Below are 23,708 nucleotides of genomic sequence, written 5' to 3'. Positions count from 1 at the left end.
TCACTTGGTTCGACATATTTTATATCCCAATGTTAAAGTCCTAATTAGAGAAAATAACTTGTTTATTGGCTTCTCGTCACCTCTCATAGCATCAGAACCATATGACGTTTAGGTCGGTTGTGTTAAAAAGATTTTTGCATGCTATTGCTATTTCATGTGAACGTCAACTAACCTAAACCATCTTAGCTGCGTTTACTCGGCGGGCCTAAAGGTTTAAAAGATCAACGATTCTAGCTCTGCTAAATAAAAGCGAAGAAATGAAGATGTGAAACGGGCTTACGAGCATCTTGACAACATATTCATCTTAGCAAAATACAGTTATTATAAAGTTAAAAAAAAAAGACGCATTACATCATCTAAAAGTACATCATCACTCAAATGGATTCGAACTTGGGATCAGCAGCTACGTAATGATAAGCAATTACCAACCCGAAGATGAAGATGCCAAGGGAGTTGACTATAAACCCCAAGTCTTGGTCATCGATCATCTGCACCAGACACAAACAACATTGTTCCATCAATAAAAAAAAAGACAAACAAACCCCATTTGATCGTTGCTGAGAGAAAAAAAACAAGCAAAACAGATGATCTCAGTGGATATCGAACCCAGGATCTTTAGACTCAGAGTCTAACGAATGGGATCACATTGGAGAAGAATTTGAGACTCAAAGCATATCTACAACCCAAAAGAAGAAATTGGCAGTTCATTCGACAGAGTCAGATTCAAAGGACCACCAACACATCAACACACATATACAAACTCAGACTGAGCAGATAACAAACCAGACACAGGTGTTGGAATCAGATCTCTGAAGAAAAGGACGCGTAGATATTAAAAAATTGAGCAAGATTTACCGTTTCGTAAGGACGGAATCGATGGGAAAGGATCAGATCTCCAGGGACCAGTCCAGAAGCGAATTATACAGAACAAAGTAATGGGATCTCAGGGTCTCTCTCGATGATGTCTGATGAGGGGTTCTTTATTTACTTTTCACGAGATATGCCTGGACTTTAATCTAGAATGGGACAAATGGATGAAAAAAAATCTGTCACCACCTATTTTAATCTACATGGGACAAAGGCTATGTAAATGACGTTTTTGTCATTAATGATGGTTCAACCTTAGCCATCAGATTTTATTTCTGTGTTTTAATCTTGGCCATCGAATCACATTTATTTTATTTTTTTAAATCTCAACCATGTGAACAACTCAGAGCCACACAATTTTCTTATCTCATTTTCTCATTCGACTTAGTATAACTAGTATAACTCGTACAACTAAATATGTTAAAAATTATGTAATTGATATATAAATGTTATAATTTATGTATAATATATAACTACTAGACACAACTATTATATTATGTTTTATATAACAAATAAACAAACAAATATCATAATTGGTAGATGATGACAAACATTTCATATATATCTTTTAAGATTTTCATATTGTTGTTAAATTACTAAATTATACTCTTAATTTTACATTATATACTTTATACTTTTAAGGGTTGTTAATTATAGTAGCCATATTGTTATGATAAACAAACATCAAAAATATTTTTACAAACCTGTAAAATATTGGTTTAACCCCTAAAACTAGACATATAGACGAGTAGTACTGGTACAACTGGTACAACTTTGACATTTTAGAAAATGACAAAACCAATTTGGTATTCCATGTGAGAAAAACAATCAAATATCCTAATTGGTATGTGTTCGTAAGTTCTCTTAATTTATTTAAATTTTTGGAAAAAAAATTCAAAAAATATTACACAACTCCATAAGTTTACATGATCTACCTTATACTTTTAAGGTTTGTTAACTTATTTGTCCACTTGGTTTTTGGAAAACATTCATGAAATGTATTTTTACGAAATTGATGATTTTATTGTAACCGTGCAAAGGCATATAAACATAAATAAGTGGTACAACTGATGTAATTGTATTTATTATGTGGTATAACTACTTTTTTCGATTTCACTGCCAATGTACAACTATGCACAAACTTGTACAACTAAAAAACTAGTACAACTATGTAGAGTTTGTATAACTAAAAAAACTGGTACAACTACTTACTATTTTATTTAGTATTATTTTAAAGGTGCATAAATGTTATCATTTATGTATAATATGTAGCTACTATAATTAACACAACTAGTAAATCATGTTTTACATATGAAATAAACAAACGAATCTCCTAATTATATCTGATGAAAAAATTACATCTTTTTGGGGTTTGTTAACTATAATAGTTATATTATTATGATAAACAAACATCAAACGTATTTTTACAAAGCTCTAAAGTGAAAATATTGGTACAACCCCTAAACCCAAGAGATGCAAACAATTGATATAATTTTTAATTATATATTAGATGAGTATTACTGGTATAATTGTGACATTTCATAAATTAAAAAAACCAATTTGATATTCCATATAAGAAAAAAACAATCAAATATCTCAATTAGTATGTACTCAGAAAGTTTCTCTTAATTTATTTGGCCTCGAGAGCAAAAAGTTGAAGATGATTTTTTTCCCAAAATAGTACAACTAGTATAACTAGTACTAGTATAACTTGTAAAAAATCATTATCCAATCAAATATTATTAAAAATATATTATTCATGTATTTTGATACATACAGACGAGGGAAGATTAAACGAATATGTTTTATTGGTTCTACATCATTCTTTTTTTTATATCTTTATACGCTGAAAACAAAAATTAAAAATCACCATATTAATTGCAAAATTGTAGTAGTTGTACTAGTTATACACATTTTAGTTGTACCAGTTATACACATTTTAGTTGTACGAGTTATACTCTTTTGTAGTTATACTAGTTGTATCAGTAATACTCTGTGTTCTTCATTGTCGTGAATATTGTACACTGATGAGAATATTCGGTTTAAAATGGTAGAAAATTGGTTGAAGAAGATGATGGGTTGATCGATTTGACCAAAGATGATTATGGTTGATAGATTTGGAATGAGAATGATAGAACCCAGAATCTGAAGATTTTTTTTTTAAATTCCAATTTAAGATGAGAGAAACATGAATGGAAAAAAAAAGAACAAGATAGATAATTGATTATGAAAATGGTGATTGTTGATGAACAATATGCAGACTAAGAAAGAGAATCTTTTTTAAAAAAGTTGGGATGAAAAATTGGATGAAATTGAACCATCTGATTTTGAAAAGAGGGAAGAAGAAAAAAGTTAGGGATTGAGAAAAGATCCGACCCGGATCCAGATGATATTATCTGGGTCGAATTTTGAATGGTTGGGTTGGTAATTTTATCAACTTTTGTAAGGATAAAGGTCATTTCTCTACTTTTTCTATTTTTAAAGAAAATGAAAATTAAATAGAAAAAAAAGAGGTCTATTGCAGATTTTTTTGAACCCTTTGTCCCATCCCAGCATTTGTTCCGATATGCCTGGCCCGTTTTAGTTACTTTTTTGCACAACGTCGTGACTTACTTTTCACAAGATTAGCCTGGCCCATTTTTATTATGTGACATCTGGTTTATATAGTTGTAATAACTAAAATGGGCCAGGCTTGTAAACTTAATTTATAAATTGCGGAAGCTGCACAACGTCTGTTGGATGGAACGCATGATTTCTCTGCCTCTGTTGGATGTTTAGTGATCTCTTAGCTTGAAGTTGAAGGTTCAGGCTTTTTGTACAGACAAATCATAAACATGGTTAGTTTATATACTATCTCTTAGATAATGGCAGTCAAAAACAACAAAAGAAAGAATTATTTTTAAAAATGACAAAAAAAAAACAATGGTTAGGTTCACACTTCTTTCACAAAACTATTATAAAGGCAAACATTCAGACACCAAAAGGCCAATAATCTATCTCTACTTCTCCACAGAACACAATCACCTAACTAGTTTTGTTCCTGAATCTTAAGTTCCTAACTATACAAAAGCAGAGCTCCTAAATATCCTAATCCACTATAGCAGTGGGCCCATTACGAAATGGGCTAATGGGTCCAATAACCCACGTGACCAGATGACGGTGCCGATCCGTTCTTCGCGCTCTCGGTTTGCTTCTTCCTCCCCCACAGAGTGGCCCCGCCTAAAAGAAAAATCATCACTTCATTGTTTTCTGTGCTCTTTCGTAATCAAATCCACCATTGTTGACCAAAACAAATCTGTGTTCTCTGTTTTTATTTTGATACAAATCTATTAGCGGGCGAGACTATTCCAAACCCTAGATCTAACCCTAGCCGTCAGATTAGATCAAATGGGGAGATCTCTTCTGAACCGTTGGAATCTTAGGAGACAGCAATGGTGGAGGTAGAAGAGTCGCATTTGTGAAAGATTATTCTCTCAACTCGATGGCCAACAATTCGAATTTCCTCTAAGCTATTTTCTTGTGATCTCCGTGGTGATGTGTGATTTGGTCGCGCGTACGGGTCGGCTCCAGCAACGGTACGCTGATGGCTCGCGTCTCGTAGCCGGGTACTGTGCTCTTTTTAAAAATCAACCTTTGGTTTCCTTTTATTACATACGTGCGTATGTTTTGTCTCTTTGGAGTTCATGCTTTGGTCTGTTTGTCTGAATCTTGGTTTAAGAGGATCATGCATTGATTCTAACAAGCAGATGTAGATAATATAGGAAGGAGAGATGTGTTACGGCATTGTTATGATCTTATGGAGTTCATGCTTTGGTCTGCTTAGTCTTGTCTGAATCTCGATTTAAGAGGAGTCATGCGTTGATTATAACAAGCAGACAATATAAGGAGAGATGTGTTAGCCTTTTTGTTGTCGTATGTTGTGTCTCTTTGGTCTGAATCTCTATTTAAGAGGATTCATGCATTAATTTTAACAAGCAGGCATGAAGAAGAGCTGTATTAGCCTTTTGTTGGGGTCGTGTGTTTTGTCTCTTTGGAGTTCAGTCTGTATCCTGGTCTGAATCTCTATTTGAGAGGATTCATGCATTGATTTTTAACAAGCAGATTGTTGTAGTTTTGACATGCGTTAGCCTTTGTTTTGGTCTATGTTGCATGCTAAGTCCTACTTGTCTCTTTATTTATTTTATTTTCTGGAGATGATGTAACTTGCTTAACAAGTTCAATGTCACACGTTTGTAGGTGTATTCCGTTTAGGTATCTAGATTCTGAATCTGGGAAAGTGGTTCAAGTGTTGATGATCAACTCATCTAGTGGACCTGGACTTTTGTTTCCCAAGGTATAAAAGCAAAACCGTTCCTCCTTGCTTTTATTTTCCTTTTGAATTGAAGTTAACCATAGATTGATTTATGTAGGGAGGGTGGGAGAATGATGAGACAGTCAGGGAAGCTGCTGTAAGGGAAGCAGTGGAAGAAGCAGGAGTCCGTGGGATTTTAATGGTAAACACACTTTTGAGCTCTTAGTTACTACTATTAGCCAAGAGCCTGGTGGTACTGAATGTGTAGAAAGGTTACTTTTGCAGGATTTCTTGGGAGATTATGAGTTCAAAAGCAAAACACACCAAGATGAGTTTAGCCCAGAAGGTTTATGTAAAGCGGCAATGTACGCCTTGTATGTGAAGGAAGAGCTGGAGACGTGGCCGGAACAGAAGACTAGAACAAGGACATGGCTGACGATCGAAGAAGCTGTAGAGAGTTGCAGGCACGCTTGGATGAAGGATGCGTTGGTTGAAGGGTTCTGTAAATGGCATAAGGAGAATATGGGGGAAGGAGAGGGGATAGCAGATGGAGATTGAAGTTTATAAGTGTTCATAAAAACTCTGAAGTTGGTTTCATTCCTTTCGATTTTGTTTTTTACTTTTTTTTTCTTAGTTTATATGCATGGAGAAGGGTGTGACTGCGAAACATAGGAGTTTCAAAGTTTTAAAAGTTAACAGTTATTTTCATGTTCCATAATAGTTGTCTTCATCAATTTCATTAAGAAAACAAAGACAGCTCATGACAATTGTGTTTAGTATCATTCATAATGAAGGAGTTGTTTGCTGTTGGTTGATTGTGAACTCCTTTTTAATGCTGCTATTAGCTGTTTTTCATGATTCAAATCCAACATAACTTTAGTTGAAGATTTAAGTTTTAAGGATTCTGATAGCTTCATCATATGCCAATGCTGTAATATTTTTCAAAAGACATATATTTCTAAAACATTTAAGATCTATAACATTGCTTATAACATTATACATGCTCTACCATACCCATAGACCAGGAACATATTTGGAACGGTGTAGCCATTCGTTCCTAGCAGAACAGATTAGCTGTATAGAGCTTATAATCTCAAGAAAAGGAAAGCAAGCGAAGAATATAAACAAACTGGATACAACGAACAAGAGCGACACGAGACTTGCCTTATTTATTACTTTAACATGTCTTCATCAAAGGGCCACCGCACAAACACTGGTTGTCACTAAACGACGATGCTTCAAGGTGATCAAAAGGAGAGCCCATTGGAATAGGCCCACAGAGCCTGTTATGGCTGATATCTAGATGACCCACGAACTTAGCTGAAGAGAGCGAATCCGGGATCCGACCCGATAGATTATTGTGTGACAAATCAAGCGACATGAAATAAGTTGTGGATCCGAATACGTCGGGTATGGATCCTTCCAACGCATTCCGGCTCAAATTCAAAACTCCAAAACCGGAACTGCTAAGAATTGAACCGGGGATTGGACCGGTTAACGAGTTGCTATCGAGATTCAAAACAGAGAGTACATTCATTTTACCCATCCACTCAGGTATCGGACCCTCGATATGGTTCCTGGATAGATCCAGATCCGCTAACCGTTTCATACCCGAGATCGACCCGGGAATCGACCCGGTGAGTTCGTTACGTCCCAGCAACGCCCTGCTCAACATCTTCAACGATCCAAAATCCGACGGAATCACGCCGGAGATTCCGTTTTCCGTCAGCTCAAGATGCTTCAGCTCGGCGAGTGACGTCAGCGACGGAGGTATCTCGCCGGACATCCGATTCTCCGCGAGGTTCAGAACGGCGAGTTTGGTGAGTTTACCGATTTCCGTCGGAATCTCTCCGGTGATCCTGTTTCCGGCGAGGTCGACGACACGTAGAGAAGCTAAGGAGGTTATGCACGGCGGAATCTCGCCGGAGATTCCTTTCCAGTCGGCAAGCACGAGTGAACTCAGCGCGGTTAAATCGCAAACCGCCGGGTCTATCGAACCGGTCATGTAACCGGACCGGCCAGCCTTTTGGAAAATCGCGTCTTCAGATTCGCCGCGGAGAGAGATATCCGTGACCCTACCCGAATCCGGATCGCAGCTGATACCGTACCATGCCTTGCAGCAGTCAGTGTTTTCGGACCAGGTGTTGAAGATTCCGAGGTTTGGTTCGCTCAGTGACGACTTGAAAGCATTGAGAGCGGTCTGGTCTGAAGGGGAGCAACAGTGGACGATGGAGATTAGGGAGATGAAAACGACGGCGAGTAATGAGCTAAACGGCGATGGCAACAGCTTTGTCATTTTTGAAATAAATGTTTAGTAGTGAAGAGAGCGGTGTGGGTTATATAGAAACGCTTAGTCAAGAAAAGAGAGACATTGCATGTGCATGGGTATCATGGGCATGTGCATGTTACTAGTTACTGTTATCGTTCTATATGTTATCTTTACGAATGTATTTTTATGCTATTCATTTATTGTATTACCCATAAAGAGGAGGATCATGTGTGTATGTCAGTTTTTACTTTTTTTAATACTCCCAACATTGATCTCGTGAAAATAGGTTCACAGTGATTTGTAATTTCAGTTTTCATAATATTTAATTGTAGTCTAAGCATATAAATCGAAAATAATGCATTTATAGTTATGTCATATGTAGTTAACATTACAAACACCCAGAGATTTTGATATTTTTACATACTAAATAACCGTGTATAATACTAGTGAGTACAACTAAGAACATGCATTAAGTTTCCATGTAATACATCTTCATTTATATCTCACAGGGTCATTTGTCATTTTATAGAGCAATCATGTTGAATTCTCAGTTACTATAACTCCAAAACTTCACATCAATAAAGCATTATATGACTATTTATGAATGATAATTTACCAATAATTAGAGACAACAATTAATAAACCAAAGATATAGTTGGTCCTCCATAAATACTTTTACATGTGACTCATGGGGTCCTCCAGAAGAAGCATTTAATAAGCATCTCCTCCTCTGTCCAATCTCTTATCTTTTCTTGTTTGATTCTTTTTTTTAATAATATCTTAGACTCATAATATTATCAAACCTTGGTGCATTTTATCGAATTAGCTTTGATGTTAGTATTTTACTTGTAGTTTTTATAACTATTTCACATATAACCTTGATGACATAATACTAGTAATATTATTTTTTTTGTGCACATACTAGTAATATTTATAATCAAAATTATCAGAGCTTTTCCAGAATTTATGACCCATATCAGTAGATCTCGTAATATGCGTTGTATTGGTTAGGACATGATTCAACGCCCACCACATGGCAAGGGTCAAGATCCATTCTCGTGGAGTTGTCTTCTTCTTATTTTATATGTATGGGTACGTTCATTTTTATATCCTTGCTCAATTCCAAAATAATTCTGATCGACACACGGCACTAAACATTTGCAAAGCTTTTACACATAACTTTATTTTTTTCTTTTATCATTTCATATAATATAAGGTAGTCGAGTCTAACTTGAAATACACATAACTTTAACATATTTTCATATATGTGTTTTTGAAAAATCCTAGTACATAAAGTGTATGTAGTAGTCAAGTTCTAGAAGCGCAGAACTCTACGTTCAAAAGAAAAAGGAAAGGGTCGAGAAAACCCTAACGCCGCCGTAAAGAGAAAAAAAAAGCGATTTCTGATTTCACCTTCTCCAGTGTCCGGCGAGCCTCGTCGGTGCTGTGAGAAGGTCTTTAGTCTAGTTCTCTGTTCTGTTTAGGCTGAGATGAGGCTTTCTAGTGTCAGAGAAGTCTTGGACTGGGAATTGATTTCGATTTCATCATATGTTTTGCCTGGGTTTTTTCTCTAGATCCGTAGCTTTTTATGGTGCGCGGTGCAGGTTATGCCGGCTCTGATTTGGGTGGGTACTTCTTCCATCGGATCAGGTGAGGGAGAACTCAGGTTCTTCGGGTGGTCGTTCGTTCTTCCTCTGTTCATTATCTTCGTTTTGCTGCTCTGAAGGTTCTCAGTCTCTCTTAGTTGTTAGCTGTTGTTGTCTTAATCAAGCTCTATGTCCTAAGCCTCTCGATATAAGTTCGGTTCTGCGTTAAGGTCGTCGTTTAAAGGCTCTCTTGTGGGCTTCAGAATGAGGTTTCTTCGTGGAGGCAACTTGAGAGAGTGTTGCGGTGTTAGAGTGAGAGGTTCTTTTCGTTTTTCTGGGAAGGAGGTTCAGTTGTTATCGGAGTTGTGGAGTTTGTTTGGTCTAATGGTTCTGTTGGGAGATATCATTCTCTATATTCCAGGCCTCGCTGTTAGTCCTCGGGTCGTTATTTTGCTCTCTTCAGTTGGTGAAGTTCCGGGGCGGGGAAGTTGTGCTGTTCCTTGGTTTGTAACCAACGGGGTTCTCCGGATTATTTGGTAAGGAGCTGTGGAGCTTTATCTCAATTGCGTGCAGACTTTGAGTAGTTAATTGCCAACCGTCGTCTTCTTTGGCTGCTCGGGTTGAAGATCGTATCTCCTGTGGCTTCTTGTTTTGAAGCTGTGTTGTGTTTGGTTCTTGAACATGTTTCACCAGTGGAATTGTTCTAGGAGGTCTTCTTCGAACTCAAATAATTAGTCTTGCATCGCTTTCTCACTCACCTCTGCTTCCGGCTCCGTTCAGTTTTTCCATTCTTGAATTGCATCGTTTAGCTCCCTTTGCTCTCATTCAACTGTCTTCTTCCTTTTGTCTAGTTTATGTCTCAGTTTCTGTATCAATCCTTGTATCCGGATGGTGTATATCACCTTGCCGGCTTATGACTCCAGATAGGTTACAGACTTTTGCTGGCTTTGTGTACTACCCTGTTTGTTCAAGTTAATATTAATCTTCTAGATGACAAAAAAAAAAAAAAGTGTATGTAGTGTCTCCCGCGAATCACTATCTGGACTCGAATTCAGTGGAATGCAAGTGTGTAAAGATAGATATAACCTTTTCTTAGTTTTCATTTTCATTTAGATTTGTATGATCTTTTCTTTTTGTTATTTTCTCAATGTCTTTTACTCTTTATACTATTATTGTTTAAGTTTTAGAAATGTTGCTCGGAATAAATTTTTAACCGGAACTGTTTTCAATTATACTTCAAGAGTTATTTAATTTGTGAATGACAAGATCATTTGAATTCTCACGCCTTGAAAAGCAATGCTATTTTGTCTTTGGCATAAAAGACGAAGTAACAACAGTATCTGTCTCTAACGTATCATTTACATATTAGTTTAGGTTTATGTTGATACATTGTAAAACACAACTTAAGCAAATATGGTAGATGATGCAACCAGTAGTAGAAATATACGCAACAAGTGATGCCTCCAGAACTAAGCTTACCATGATCTACAAGAAGGTTGTTAGCTTGAATAGATAACAGACATTGGAAAGTCTCCAGCAACATGGTTACCAGAATCTTTACACCAAAGAAAGCCATCTCACCTTCCACTAATATCTCCTCTATTTAATGTTTTCTCCCTTCACAGAAGATCGTCTCCAACATTGTGCTAACGTTCGTAATATAGTTGCTGATACGATAACAATTCCCTCAAAACTTTACACTTTCATCTAAAAATAGATATTATTCAACACCCAAAGGGATCATATTTGCAGTGCCGTACGAAGGTTTATAGGGGCTTAAGGCAAAATTTTAAAACTTAATTAGTTTTACTGAGAATCAATGTTATACTTTTTGTTTTCATACCTAACGCAAAGTAGATGTATATATAACCCCATAGATTATAACTCAGTTTTCGTATTAGAAATGCCTAATAAAAAAAAAGAACAGTCGAGAAAAAAAGAAATCAAATTTGAGATATAAACACTAAAAACTGTTCTTACTATCACTATATTAAACCTAACTAATGCAAAAATGGGGACCCCAAAATGTCCATATATTAGTGGGGTCTGTGGCCAAAGCCTTTTTGACAACATGGTAGTCACGGCCCTGCATATTTGATATCCCTCATACCCTAAACAAAAGTTTAGCATCCCTTCAAAGATCCAAAATTTACATATAACCTTAATATATGCAAATTGGCATTGTTGCACGTAGAATCTTAGACTTTCAGTTTTCCAGGGCCTGCATTAACCTGCAGAATCTCTTATATTTATATTCGAATAGTTTTATACTTTCTAACATAAAAATTGTAACTTGTCCTTAACAACGGCTATACATAACATACTCTGTTTCCAATATTTAGTATGTTTTATTTATCTCCTGTGACAGACAATTGAGAACTTAGATTGATTTCCTTCATTATGGATGGGTTATGGATGGGTTTTTATATATCCACATTGCATTCTGTTTTAACAAAAAAGAGGAAACATGATCTTTAACAACTTGGCCCAAGTTATCAAAAAATAAACAACTTGGCCCATATACCTTCATATCTCAATTATAAAATAAAAATCATAAAAGTAATTTATAATCTAAGAAAATCAGAAAAGAGAAAAGTAATTTATAATTTATATAACTATTTTTAAGCTAGAGGCTAGAAGAGAGAGAGAAGTTTAGAGAGATAAAGTAGATCGGGATCCGGCGAACGGACGGCGTGTGAGCGCGCGTGCCGTCGCCGGAGCCTCTTGTGTGACCAACCAAGCTCGTGGTTCTCGTTTCTATCTCGCCTCCTCTTCCCTCCGCCTTGCCTTAACTCTGGAACAACCACCCGCGGTGGATCTGTCTCTGGAGCAACGGCGCGGTTGCGTTGAGTTTGGTGCGGTGAAGCTTCCCGTTTTGTCTAGTTAGTGTGGTTCTCCCGAGAGACGGAGGCTCAGTCAGCTTCGTCGTCGTCGGTTTTGTTATCGGGAGACGAAGGCTTTGTCAGCTTCGCCGTCGCCGAATTAGTCGCCGGAGGGTGAAGACTCCCTATGTCTTACGCTGTCGGCTAAAGATGGTCCAGTTCTTTGGATCTTTTTGGAGTTGGTGTGTGATCCGATTTTGGATCGGGTTTTTAGGGTATGGGTCTCGGCGTTTGGTTTCTTCGGTAGAAGATGAAGCTTTCCGGTGTCGGTGACGAGGGTTAAAGGAAGAAAGTCGTGGTCTTTGATTCGCATGTCCAGTGTTTGAAGTGGTTCAAAGTCGGAGGAACCTCGATGTGTCGGTGGTAACCTCTGGCGTGAAGACACTGCGGGAAGATCAGTTAAGGTTCTGTGGAAGCTCAGTCGTGTAAGGGGGATCTAGATGGAGCGGTTTAGATCTCCGACACGAAGATAGAGCGATGAGTGTGGTTTTTAGAGAGGACGGAGGCTCTGCAGGTTTATGAGCTCCGTCGTATCGCGGTGTCGGTAATCTCCGCCGGCGAGTCTCCGATGGTGCAAAGGATAGGTCGAGATGGAGCAATGCGTGCAGCGACAACGATGCAGATTCGTCCACGCGTCTCGCTTCCAATCTCCCTGTCGGTGCACGGGCTTGAAGCTGGTTGGTGGGCTTAGGTTTTGGTCAGTGGGCCGTTTCTTTTGATTTGGGCTTCGACTTTGATTGTATCAGCCCGTTTATGTTTTCTGGGTTTTTTGTCTGGTTTGGTTGTAATCGGGCTTTGACCCGTTGGGCGCGGCCCATCCTATTAATAAATCAAAACCTTGACGGAAAAAAAAAAAAAGAGAACACATATTGCCTCGCTGTATGGTTGTCACAAGGGCATTCTAGAATCACAATGAATATACAAATCATCTGCAATTCCGCGAAAGCAGAGAGGGTATTTACGTAATTTACACCTAAAGACGGAAAGTGAGGGAAGGGGTGGTGGAGAGAGATGATAAGAGTTGGAATCGCGTCTCTATGAGGCCCATATATTCTATTCATCTCCTCTCTCTCTTCTCTCTCTCTCTCTCTCTCTCAATACCATTCGTAAGCTCGCCGGAGGAAAAAAAATCAATAAAAGATGGCGCAGAGAACGGAGAAGGAGGAGACGGAGTTCAAGGTCCTCGAAACCCTGACGACGACGACGACAGCCCCGACGCTCTGCTCCAACAACTGCGGCGTCACCGCGAGTCCAACAACCAACAACATGTGTCAGAAATGCTTCAACGCCTCCGTCGCCGCCGCGTCCGTTGCGGACTCGAATCCGATCTCGAAGCGATCGGCCAGATCCGTCGGTCTCCGGTCAACGCCGGCCAAAGTCGTGATCCGTCCCAGGGAGATCGAGATCGATCCGGTTAAGAGAGATCAGCAGCAGACGATTAACCGATGCTCCGGCTGTCGGAAGAAGGTCGGTTTGACCGGGTTCAGGTGCCGATGCGGCGACATGTTCTGCTCCGAGCACCGGTACTCGGATCGCCACGATTGCAGCTACGACTACAAGACCGCCGGTCGCGAGGCGATCGCTAGGGAGAATCCGGTGGTCAAGGCGGCGAAGATGGTGAAATTGAGTTGATGTTCAGATCGGAGAAGGAATCTTCTTCAGTCGTGGTGGTGGTGGTGGTTCAACGAAGCTCCGATCAAGATCGGAGAACGGAGGAGGAGACATCGGTGTTTAAAAAAACGAAGATGAGAGAGAATCATCTCCTGCTTTGATTAAATCTGAACCTCAATTTATTTTTAATTTATTTTTATTTAGTGAATGATTATTATTGTTGTTGTTGTTGTTGTCTTTGCTTCGGATGTGATCTTTTCTCGATCATCAAGACAAAGTTGTCGAGAGTGGCATGTGTATGTAGATTCGTTAGAAAATGAAGGGTGGTTTGGTAACTTAGGCAACGCGTCTCTCTTGTCACTATTATTCAAGTCATTGTTTGTGCGTCACAACTCACCATCCAGTTTTCTCTCGACAAGTTTCGGTTGGCGTATAAAAGAGACGGCCAATAACGTGTACTACTCGTATTCATTATTTTTTTAAGTTCCATCATTTTAAAATATATTATCCTAATTTTTTTTTTTGGAACATCTTGTAACTTCACAAGATGTATAGTGAAATGAATAAAAGGACTATTACACATATAGACCACAGCCCTACTAGAAAAGTCTGCTTTCTGCGGCCTCAGTCACTTTTCCAGGAAATAATGCGACTACACACGAGTAGTTTAAATGTCACACATCAACTCGGAATGAGAAGAGAGTAGGCAAAAAATGTTTCACGCCATATGCCATATCTTTGGTATTACATTAGTCAATGTTAAAGAAATCGATAGGCAGCAACTAATAATTTATAGAGAATTAACGATTAGTAGAATTATTCAAACCTAAGTGAGACATGCGGTAATGAATATTGATATATTTGAGGTTCACAAAATATATAACTACGAGAAGAGAGATCACAGAGAAAAACATGGTGAAAGGCTGGACAAATCTATGGCTTTGTATTGCTTGATTAAACGTATTTAAACCAGTTTAGATGATTTAGATTTTTATTTTGAAAATCGATTTATATTAAGTTTGACTGATTTAAAATGGTTTGGACTGATTTAAATCACATAAGTCATTTTAAGAAAATAGTTTTGGTTATTTGAAGTTCAAGCGTATAGACCAAATTCTAAAACATTGAAATTAACACTAGACTGATTCATGGGCCAAATCTTTCTAGGAAACTTTTTTCCAAGTCGGTTAAACAGTACAGTTTGGCCCAACTCAATGATGAAAACTCGTTAATTCCGTATGTTTTTTTGTTAGCATAATCATTCTTTTTGTTGTTTCTGATGTATTAATATCTCTAATAATAATATTGGTTCCGTTCCATCTGTAATCAGAAATCGAGCGGGTGCTCTTTCGATTTCCCCACCCGAACCAAAACCCTAAGAACCCCACCAACAGAGGAGCCGGAGGTTGTAGAATCTCTCCGTTTTCGAATTGAATTAGGGTTTCGACGGCGTGAAAAGTGTATATATTGATTGATTCCTTGTTTTTTTTTCATCTTCTGTCATTGCGAAGAGGAAGTTTCAGCGGAGATGGAAAACGCCGATCGGAAATTCAATGGTGATTTCAGTGAGGAAGGAGTCGCGAAGTTGAAAGAGAGAGTGAAGGTTAAATTGAAAGAGTACATGGGAGATTACACTGATGACATTCTAGTGGTACGATTCGTTAAGTAATTCGATTGGTGGTGTTTATTGGTGTTCCTTGTTAGCTAGGGTGTGATGTTAACAAGTCTCATTGGGTGTGTGATTGATTTTTACTCTTGTTTCAAGCTACATGCTTTTAGCTACTAGGGTTGCTAAGTTTGTTGTGTACGCTACTGTGATGCTAGGAAGTCTCTTAGAACGTAAATAGACTTTGAAGTTTATGTTGTTTGCAGGAGTATGTGATAGTCTTGCTTAAGAACGGGAGAAGGAAAGAGGAAGCAATGAACGAATTGAAGATATTTCTTGCAGATGATAGTGATTCTTTTGTAGCCTGGTATATTAAAATGTTTCTTGCCCTTGTTGAAGAGACATTCGTCCGTCTCTTTATTGATTTAAAACTCACTAGGAAGTTATGTGCAGGTTGTGGGATCATCTGGGTGAAAGTATGGAAGAATACTTTAGTAGTTCCCATGTTGACCAGCAAACTACTATAAGCCATCAGGATGAGGTTAAATCACTAGTGGAAATGGATTCTGAAGCTGAGAAAGGAAGGTCTGGTACTCGCCGCGGCAAAGGATGGAGAAGCCAGCTAACTAATGGACCTGATGTTCCTCCTCTTCTGAGTTCTGAGGTTCACAAAATTCGTAACTACGAGAAGAGAGATCACAGAGGAAGGCATGGTAAAAGGTCTCCGTCTCCGGAGTCTCAGTCCCGTAGAAAAAGGAGTAAAACTGACAGCTCACGGAGTGAACAGGTCTGTTTTTTTTTTTATAAATATTCTGCTTTGTAGCAATCGCCACGCGATATCTGGAGTAGATAGATTGGAATTGGAAAATGTGTTGAATTAGTTCACTGGATGGGGATATTATATCGTATTATGAAGACGTTCTTATAGTTAAATTTTGGGTCAGAGGGTACTTTTACGTTCTGCATATATATGGGATGGGATTAACATGTGTGAGACGTCCTCAGTTATTACTCTTAACTTTGTGTGATTGACTGGCCTTTTCCCACTCTTTTTATGCATTGCCTGGTGTGAATTTAACGTACGGGTAGTGGTTATGGTTCTCTGATGATCATTTCTTTGACTTCCATGACAGAGGGAGGATAAACCTGTTGTTTCTAGCCGGCTGCTTCAGTTTGCTGTGCGAGATGCTCTGGCTATTTCAAAGCCGGCTGAACCCTCGCTAAAACGTCTCCGCTCAGTTGTTTCCGCATCGACTCAAGACTCATCTGACCCCAACCCAGCTCAGAAAATTCGATCTGCTGCGAGGGTTGTGAATCCCATGGCTACTGTTACCAAAGCTGTTGCTGAAGCAGCTGAAGATTCCAAAAACGCAAAATCTGGGAGAAGTGTCTTTGACAGAATTAGTCATTCCGCTGGTTTTTCTGAGGCTTTGGACAAAGATATGGTACTCGGTGAAGTTTCCCCTAAGAATGAAGAACGTAGGGGTTTTAGCGAAGATCAGGAACCGGTACAGCATCAATACAAGCAGCGTCATGACAACAATGGAGTCTATTTGGAGAACATGGCCGCTTTTGACACTCGCTCGCAGCCAAACTTTTCATCTGATCGAAGCAGACTCGGTTCAAATGCTAATGTGTCTCACCCAAATTCTTTTGTTGGGAATAGAATTAACAATCCGAGAAGTCTGCAGGATCGTTTAGTCGATGACCCCAGAAGAGTTAAAGGGACGAGTTATCCAAATCACCTTACTGAAGTTGCAACCAAGCAGAAAGCTGCAGGTTTCTCTGGCAATGCAGGGAAAACAGTGAAGTTAGAGGAGCAGATGAAAGTGCCAGATGTGGGTCTGCAAAGATATATGGACAGAGGCAGAGTAAGTTTCATGTTTAAAATGCGTATTCTTACCAGCTATTTCATCATTAAATACCCTGAATTTTTTTTGTTAATGTTTCACCCCTCCTGCCTATGTTGCAATGATTTATTTCGTTCTTACGAGTAACACTGGACGCCTCATACAATCTGGCCGTTTGTTCTTTGACCACAGGTAAGGCCTGCTGCCAATGCGAGAGAAGACACATCGACGAAGAAATCTGTTCCAGGTGAGTTGTTAAGTTATATCAGGTTTTAATTAGAATTTCATTCGTCCTTGACAAGTCTTTGGTCCCCCTTATGGATACATTTTTTTCTGCATTAGTTGGTCTAAACATGATATACTGGCATTTGCAGGGACATTATCCACTACCCGCCCTTTGGAAGATGCTAGTTCTCGAACAATCTTTGTTGCCAATGTAATGATTGTTACTGTCTATTTACTCCTGAGCTGGGAGTTCAGCAAAAAAAAATTCATTTGGTTAATTGATTTGTATGTGGTTTGGTCGTAAAACAGGTTCACTTTGGTGCCACCAAGGATAGCCTTTCAAGGCATTTTAACAAGTGTGGTGAAGTGCTTAAAGCTGTCATAGTTACAGATCCAGCGACAGGGCAACCAAGTGGGTAAGTTGTCTGTATTCACGGCCATATAGTAGATTGTCTTCACATGTGGTTATGCAAAATTCAGTTATCAGAGACACCTTAATGACCAAAGTTGTTTGCGTTTTGCAGATCAGCATATATTGAATTCACGCGAAAAGAAGCTGCAGATAATGCATTGTCTCTTGACGGTACCTCGTTCATGTCTCGGATTCTCAAGGTAAAAAAAATATTTGAAAACTCATGTTCAACACTGATTAAAGGAAGCTTTTTGGTAGTCTCTAGGAACTGTTAAGAGTGTTAGTTGGATGAGTTCGTTGTATTTCTGATGGGTGTAGATTGCGAAAGGAAGCAATGGGCAACAACAACAACAGGAGGCTGCGTCATGGGCTAGAGCAGGAAGGTACGCAAGAGCCTCACCATACCGAAGAGGTATCCCTGGTGGTGCATTTAGAGGTCGTCCTATTGTTAGAGCTGGAGGAGCCAGAAGTATGCAATGGAAACGCGATTCAGCTGAGACTGGAAACAACATCGTAGCCGCTCCAAGCACTCGTAGCATGACGTACGTCCGAACAGAATCCCAATCACACGGACATTCAACAGTTTGATTGACAAAACAGAAGCAAGAATCTGCCTTGTCGGATTTTCTCATTTCGTATTCCTTTTTTATTAATGACATGGTTCTTTCTGTATGGATGATATTAAAAAAGAAAAAAGACAAGAAAAAATGTATTTGAAGTAGTCCTATTGTTCCATTTTCATGGAGACAACAGGAGGTACAAGTTTCCGCAAGACAAGCCGACAACGCACAAGACGGACACAACACGAGCTCTAACGAACAAGACATTGAGATTCTTCGCAACCTGAAGAGTCAAAGTCAGAATCTGCAACCTCCCCGCTTCCTCCATCTTCTTGAAGAAATACATGGGCTTCAGCGATCGTCTCAGCATCAAGGCCATCGCGAAAGGGAATCCAAACGCTATACAGCTCTGAATCGTCATCTCGTGCATCGGATTCGAACGAGTGGAGTACAGAACCGCGCCTCCGACGACCAATTGAGTTAAACCGAGAAGACCCATGGCTCCACTTAGACTGTACATGTTCTTCATCATCCCTTCGAACACTTGTCTCGTCTCGTTACCTAGCGCCGACACGTCGCGTTCCACCGTTGGTCCTTCGATCTCCTGGTGCTTCATCTTCGGCTCCTCCTCTGGTGGATTCGGATTGACGTCTCCGCTTTGTGTCGTTGAGAGGTACCTCGTTGGCCATGTCTGAGATCGGAGATTGTTAGTGCTGGGATTGGTGAGGTAAGCAGAGAAGGATCTCAAGAGACTGAGATCCTGAGTTTCTGATCCGTGGATCAGATGGTTTCTTATAGAGGAATGGAGGTGGTGGCGGGATGAGTTGAGGGATGAGGAAGACAAGGGTTTAAGGAACTTGGAAGCTAATCGACGAGAGATCATCATCATCGTCGTCGTTGCTGGATTCGATGGAGAGAAGAAGCTATACGTAACTTAGGGTTTATTAACCAACGGGTTTGGTATTAGTTGACTTTATGATGAGAAAGACCAACCATTTTTTTTTCCATTTTCATGGGCTCACTCTCTCAATATGACCCAATTCATAGCCCTCGACTTATCCAGCTCAAAATATCAAATTCATCCGATATTTATACCAGTAAATACTTCTTCAACTAAGCCATCATTAGTAGAAGTATGTTCATAGGATTTGCATGACAATGAGAAAATGAGAAAGAGAATAAAGAAACTATAGAAAAGATTATGGGAAAAGTGGGAAAATCTCTCAAAATTAGTGATTAAAATAAAACATAATTATATAATCTAAATAAGAAGATATTGCTCTTTATTTCTTTCGATAATGAGTCTTATGTCATAAAATATTTTTGTTTTCATACCAAAAAATCCGTCTAAACTAAACTGTAAAAATTACGAGTATCTAAAAATTTCTAGAAAAAAAAATCTAAAAATCTAAATATGTAGTCTGATTATTTTTTTGAATATTTCGAGATGTATATGGATATTACTATTAGATATGTTCAGATAATATTCGGGTATAAAAGGATTATGATCACCAGTTGATCAAAAAACAAAAAGATTATGATCACCACATCCATACTAATAGATTCTAGTGGCTTACGTAAGATCAGTTGAAATAACGTCAAACATTTAAAAATATCACCACTATACTCGGGTCCCGACAAGTGCTCTCGATCCAAAAAAGACACGACACAGAGTATCCTCAAACTTTGGAGAAACACACTCTCGTCCTCACGCGTAATAAAGACACCAAATCATACTTACATATCTAGACTCTATATAAACCTCACACCATACATCCATAACAAAGCAACCTCATCTATCTCTATCAATCAACACAATGTCTTCTTCTTCTTATTCTTCACTTACACTCTTCTTCTTACTCGCTTCTGCCTTCATCTACACTCCATCAAACTCATTCAACATCACAACCATCTTAAGCCAAAACAAAAACTTCTCCGATTTCAACAAAATGCTCTCCCAGACCCAGCTCGCTTCCACCATCAACTCCCGTCAAACCATAACCGTCCTCGCCCTCTCCAACGACGCAATGTCCTTCTTCTCCAGCCAATCGGTCGAAGAAAACAAGAGAGCCTTCAGCCTCCACGTCGTCCTAGACTACTACGACATCAAGAAACTCAAGAGCCTGAGCAAGAAAACAGCGTTACTCACCACTCTCTTCCAATCAAGCGGTCAAGCCAAAGGCAAACAAGGGTTCATAAACGTAACCGTTAACAATAACGGCGACGTCATGTTTGGATCTGCGGTTTATGGTTCTCTCCTTGACGCTCAGCTTTTAGACTCGGTTGCGTCAGAGCCGTTTAACATCTCGGTGCTTCATATTAGCACTTCTATACCTATAATGGATCCTAATAATTCTGATTTTATTTATACATCATCTTCGCCACTTCCTGCACAAGCTCCTAACGATGATGATTATGAGTATGACGAGCCACCATCCCCACCATCATCCTCTGCTAAGGCTAAGGCTCATGCTCCTGCTGCTGCTAAGGCTGCTGATACTGCTCCTACGGCGTCTTCTAGCAAAGCCAACTCAACAAGTTCAGCTTCGGTTATCAATTCTTCTCAGCTTGACTTGGCGTTTGCGGTCGTGATTTCATCCTTCTGGTTGTTCATGACGGTCTAGTGAGATGGTGGTGTTAAGAGTTGATAACAGCGTGAAAGAATGAAAAAGATCAAGTGAGCTTTTTTGAGACCAAGAAAATAAAAGAAGATTGGCAGGGAAAAGAGTTCAAGTTTTTCACCCAAAACACTAAAGAAGAGCAAACTTGGATCACAAGAAGAAATAATGTGAATGCAATAAGGATCGAGAAAGTTGTAAAACTCATAAACTCTTTATTTATTTGGAAGCTTGGAAATGATCTTTATTAAGTTGTGAAACATAATAATCGGTGCTTAGGCTTTTCTGACTAAATGGTGCATTGTTGTTTGGTTGCATTACAATGTTAATCAATGTTCTAAAAATCGGTCCCGTTTATAGAAAAAATCGACCCAACTTTAAAAAATCGATCGATCTAACTGCCGGCATAAATAGTATTCACTCCATTTCAAACTCATGTTTAAATAATTGTTTCAATTTTTTGTACTTTTAAATGTACTAGGGGCGGAGCCCCGCGCAAGCGCGGGGTTGTTGATAATTTGATGTGTTGAAATATTTTTAAAATGTTTATAGGAAGTGTTGTGGGATGAGTTGTTTGCTTAGTTGAAGTGGTTTATAGTAATAAAATTTATGTTCAAATTTTGTCGGGCTGTAATGGGTTTTACGGTTGAAATAAGTAAAAGTTAAACAGTTCTTTAGATTTATAAACATCTTGAGTTTCTTCAGGTCAGATTTATACGCTAATAGGTAATTCCTTACCTAGCTAGTTATGATTATTTCACTTTGAGACCATCTTCTGAGTGTGGAAGCCACAAAGCTAAACTTACTTTTTTAACCTAACCTACCACCACCAGTATCATTGTTGCTCAACCGCCGTCTTAAGACCTCTCCTCTTATGCTAAATCCTTACCACAAAAGTATTTTGAAAAAAGAAAGATTATAAAACAAAATGAAATGATATCATGGAAAGAAAAAAGCAGTTACATATTAATGTAGTATAGTTAGAGGACAGTTTAGTAGTTGTCAAATTGTGTTAAAATTTGAAATTGTGTGTTTTAAGTAATTGTTTTATAGAAAAATGAGTTCTGGTGTGCTAATCTCTTAGTAATATGAGGTTCTCTGATTGGATATAAAAACAATCATATAACTTTCTACATACAACGTCACACGGGAAACAGCCGTCAAACTATCAGACCACAAAACATAGAAGAGACTTTTAATCTGAGAGCAGCACCTCCAGCTTTCAAACTCATCAAGAAAACTTTGCAATTAGGATTTTCCTTGAATTTATTGATAGAAACATCTCTAGCTGCCATTGACATGCTTCCCACCAGTTGGTTTCAACCAAACCTACACTGAAAGAATGTTTCACTCTCATTAAAACTAATGTTTAAAGAATAACATATTCATAGCATAGTGTGTTGCTAGCATATCCATAGCATAGTGTGTTGCTCTTGATATTACCTTCCCGAGGGTGTAGTTTATCAGATCCAAAAATGATGTGAACTGGCTGAAAGCTATTGCTTTTGCAGACCCCTCTCTTTCGACCATGAGCCTTATTTCTTCCCTCTGCAAACAGACTCGATCACAAAATCGTTAAACAAAGAAAGAGGCTCAAAATGCAAAAGAAACGTAACAGGGTGTAGATAAGCTGTAAATATAAATATTTAAGAGTACATACCAAAGCCTCAATCTTTGTACTTGTCTGAAAATCATCGAGCATGATCCGATTCAAAATGCTTAAGGCTCTAAATCCTTTAATTGTTGTCTTGTTTGCTTGCTGCTCAATGTCAAATTTAGCAATCCAATCCATAGTCAGTAGTGTTGAGCATGTTGGACAGCTGACTTGTCTCAGGGATGCAGCGAATCAATCATACAAGCTTTATAGAACACATTTTCACAAGAAGTCACGTTCAAAGTAAAATAACCAAAGAAAATATTAATCTGACAGATTTCTGAATGTAACCTGTCTAAATATTAATCTAACAGATTCCATTCTACTTTTTCTATTTTATGGAAATTACTTACTTTGCTACGGCGTTTCCTACCTTGGTCGCCCAATTGTTAAGCGGCTTCTTGTTCGTGGTTACTCCGTGAGAATTGTCATCGACTGCGAAGGTAATCGATTCCAGCGGATGCGGTAACGGAGAACTGTAACCCTCGTTCCACAACAGCCATAATCACTGGTGAGTTTCTTTTTCTTTATTTTTCAGCTTATTCTTTTTATTCGAGTCCTCTCTCTCCGATGTCGACTCTGTCGAGAGCAATTTTCTGCGGCAGGGGGCCTGAACCGGAGAACCATATCTGAAGAGAAGTGACGTTTTGGACTGAATCTATATCGCAGCCCCATGATATGTCAGGGACATCTTCCACGGAGTCGTTTCGTGGTCTCGCCGGCCGAAACAGAGCAGCGGATTCCGGGACGGGATCGTGACGCCGGAAGAGGTTGGAATGAGAGGGTTAGAGGTTGGGCACGAAGCTTGCGGAGTGGAGATGAAGATCCATCCTGCTCTCAACCTTCTCCTAGTTATAGACTGACGTGAAAGAAACAGAAAGGTCCACATCTTTCTGGGTTTAATGTGAATAATGGCGAATTAAAAGAAAAAATACGTTGAACAAAAAGGGAGATAAAGAGATGAGAGGAGAAATCATTAGCTTCATAGATTAAAAAGCGGAGACGGCGAGGCTGAGTTGTGGAATGAAGCCCTAACTGGATGAAGCCAAAACGCAGAGTTTCACCATTTTATCAAACCAAAGCTTACACAAATCAGACCAAACTCGTCGACCAAAAAACCGGAAATAGCGCGGGTCCCACAGCCATTAAAATAATCTGACGTGGACACTCTCAAAAGAGAGAAAAGTGTGGCATTATATATATGATTATTTAGTGCTAAGTTTTCAAATTCAGAAATAGAATTGTACATTTTTACTGAAGATTTATTAGTTAAAAGT

The 23,708-nt window shown here is 38.8% G+C and overlaps 8 protein-coding genes across 12 annotated transcripts; 4 read left to right on the top strand and 4 right to left on the bottom strand.

Annotated features, from left to right (window-relative positions):
- Positions 1–258: 258 nt before the first annotated feature.
- Positions 259–488, bottom strand: LOC108836690 (dolichyl-diphosphooligosaccharide--protein glycosyltransferase subunit 4A). The gene has a single exon (XM_018609812.2). It carries the CDS (start codon positions 486–488, stop codon positions 375–377), a length of 114 nt encoding a protein of 37 aa, XP_018465314.1. The 3' UTR covers positions 259–374.
- A 3,610-nt stretch (positions 489–4,098) lies between these two features.
- LOC108834472 (nudix hydrolase 16, mitochondrial) lies at positions 4,099–5,973 on the top strand. Its single transcript, XM_018607810.2, has 4 exons — positions 4,099–4,472; positions 5,104–5,200; positions 5,277–5,360; positions 5,444–5,973. Exons 1-4 carry the CDS (start codon positions 4,402–4,404, stop codon positions 5,714–5,716), a joined length of 525 nt encoding a protein of 174 aa, XP_018463312.1. The 5' UTR covers positions 4,099–4,401; the 3' UTR covers positions 5,717–5,973.
- Positions 5,974–6,113: 140 nt separating this feature from the next.
- On the bottom strand, positions 6,114–7,475 carry LOC108834471 (DNA damage-repair/toleration protein DRT100). Its single transcript, XM_018607809.2, has one exon. The coding sequence runs from the start codon at positions 7,452–7,454 to the stop codon at positions 6,336–6,338; it is 1,119 nt and encodes a 372-aa protein (XP_018463311.1). The 5' UTR covers positions 7,455–7,475; the 3' UTR covers positions 6,114–6,335.
- A 5,468-nt stretch (positions 7,476–12,943) lies between these two features.
- LOC108861832 (zinc finger A20 and AN1 domain-containing stress-associated protein 5-like) lies at positions 12,944–13,843 on the top strand. The gene has a single exon (XM_018635800.2). It carries the CDS (start codon positions 13,036–13,038, stop codon positions 13,525–13,527), a length of 492 nt encoding a protein of 163 aa, XP_018491302.2. The 5' UTR covers positions 12,944–13,035; the 3' UTR covers positions 13,528–13,843.
- Positions 13,844–14,759: 916 nt separating this feature from the next.
- On the top strand, positions 14,760–18,326 carry LOC130494506 (protein gar2-like). Its single transcript, XM_056985985.1, has 10 exons — positions 14,760–14,911; positions 15,018–15,157; positions 15,379–15,479; positions 15,566–15,899; positions 16,246–16,983; positions 17,155–17,209; positions 17,337–17,398; positions 17,497–17,603; positions 17,712–17,799; positions 17,918–18,326. The coding sequence occupies exons 2-10, from the start codon at positions 15,035–15,037 to the stop codon at positions 18,185–18,187; spliced, it is 1,878 nt and encodes a 625-aa protein (XP_056841965.1). The 5' UTR covers positions 14,760–14,911; positions 15,018–15,034; the 3' UTR covers positions 18,188–18,326.
- LOC108861831 (uncharacterized) lies at positions 18,201–19,157 on the bottom strand. The gene has a single exon (XM_018635799.2). It carries the CDS (start codon positions 19,046–19,048, stop codon positions 18,338–18,340), a length of 711 nt encoding a protein of 236 aa, XP_018491301.1. The 5' UTR covers positions 19,049–19,157; the 3' UTR covers positions 18,201–18,337.
- Positions 19,158–19,936: 779 nt separating this feature from the next.
- LOC130512631 (fasciclin-like arabinogalactan protein 14) lies at positions 19,937–21,121 on the top strand. Its single transcript, XM_057010807.1, has one exon. The coding sequence runs from the start codon at positions 19,977–19,979 to the stop codon at positions 20,781–20,783; it is 807 nt and encodes a 268-aa protein (XP_056866787.1). The 5' UTR covers positions 19,937–19,976; the 3' UTR covers positions 20,784–21,121.
- Positions 21,122–21,802: 681 nt separating this feature from the next.
- LOC108857074 (ATP-dependent helicase rhp16) lies at positions 21,803–23,489 on the bottom strand. Of its 5 annotated transcripts, none has more exons than XR_001950298.2 (4): positions 22,785–23,489; positions 22,438–22,536; positions 22,221–22,325; positions 21,803–22,111 (listed from the first exon to the last, which is right to left on the bottom strand). XR_001950298.2 is itself a non-coding variant. In XM_018630998.2 (4 exons), the coding sequence occupies exons 2-4, from the start codon at positions 22,567–22,569 to the stop codon at positions 22,062–22,064; spliced, it is 282 nt and encodes a 93-aa protein (XP_018486500.1). In that variant the 5' UTR covers positions 22,570–22,636; positions 22,805–23,486; the 3' UTR covers positions 21,803–22,061. The 5 variants fall into 5 exon arrangements, 4 of the variants coding, with proteins under 4 accessions (XP_018486500.1, XP_018486499.1, XP_056866647.1 ...); XM_018630998.2 differs by having other exon boundaries at positions 21,803–22,106; positions 22,438–22,636; positions 22,805–23,486; XM_018630997.2 differs by having other exon boundaries at positions 21,803–22,106; positions 22,438–22,636; positions 22,785–23,485.
- Between the last annotated feature and the right edge of the window lie 219 nt (positions 23,490–23,708).

The sequence above is a fragment of the Raphanus sativus genome, chromosome 5, assembly GCF_000801105.2.
Source record: "Raphanus sativus cultivar WK10039 chromosome 5, ASM80110v3, whole genome shotgun sequence".
Lineage (NCBI taxonomy): Eukaryota > Viridiplantae > Streptophyta > Magnoliopsida > Brassicales > Brassicaceae > Raphanus > Raphanus sativus.
The sequence above is the reverse complement of the archived record's forward strand: the minus strand, read 5'-3'. Positions and strand labels throughout refer to the sequence as shown.

Coding starts and splice junctions, on each gene's coding strand:
- LOC108836690 (XM_018609812.2), bottom strand. CDS start 488: ATGATCGATGACCAAGACTTGGGGTTTATAGTCAACTCCCTTGGCATC.
- LOC108834472 (XM_018607810.2), top strand. CDS start 4,402: ATGTGTGATTTGGTCGCGCGTACGGGTCGGCTCCAGCAACGGTACGCT. Junction 4,473..5,103: donor GGCTCGCGTCTCGTAGCCGG/GTACTGTGCTCT, acceptor ACACGTTTGTAG/GTGTATTCCGTTTAGGTATC. Junction 5,361..5,443: donor GAGTCCGTGGGATTTTAATG/GTAAACACACTT, acceptor TTACTTTTGCAG/GATTTCTTGGGAGATTATGA.
- LOC108834471 (XM_018607809.2), bottom strand. CDS start 7,454: ATGACAAAGCTGTTGCCATCGCCGTTTAGCTCATTACTCGCCGTCGTT.
- LOC108861832 (XM_018635800.2), top strand. CDS start 13,036: ATGGCGCAGAGAACGGAGAAGGAGGAGACGGAGTTCAAGGTCCTCGAA.
- LOC130494506 (XM_056985985.1), top strand. CDS start 15,035: ATGGAAAACGCCGATCGGAAATTCAATGGTGATTTCAGTGAGGAAGGA. Junction 16,984..17,154: donor GATATATGGACAGAGGCAGA/GTAAGTTTCATG, acceptor CTTTGACCACAG/GTAAGGCCTGCTGCCAATGC. Junction 17,604..17,711: donor GCGACAGGGCAACCAAGTGG/GTAAGTTGTCTG, acceptor TGCGTTTTGCAG/ATCAGCATATATTGAATTCA.
- LOC108861831 (XM_018635799.2), bottom strand. CDS start 19,048: ATGATGATGATCTCTCGTCGATTAGCTTCCAAGTTCCTTAAACCCTTG.
- LOC130512631 (XM_057010807.1), top strand. CDS start 19,977: ATGTCTTCTTCTTCTTATTCTTCACTTACACTCTTCTTCTTACTCGCT.
- LOC108857074 (XM_057010667.1), bottom strand. CDS start 22,569: ATGGATTGGATTGCTAAATTTGACATTGAGCAGCAAGCAAACAAGACA. Junction 22,326..22,437: donor GTACAAAGATTGAGGCTTTG/GTATGTACTCTT, acceptor GTCTGTTTGCAG/AGGGAAGAAATAAGGCTCAT. Junction 22,107..22,220: donor TAAACTACACCCTCGGGAAG/GTAATATCAAGA, acceptor CTTTCAGTGTAG/GTTTGGTTGAAACCAACTGG.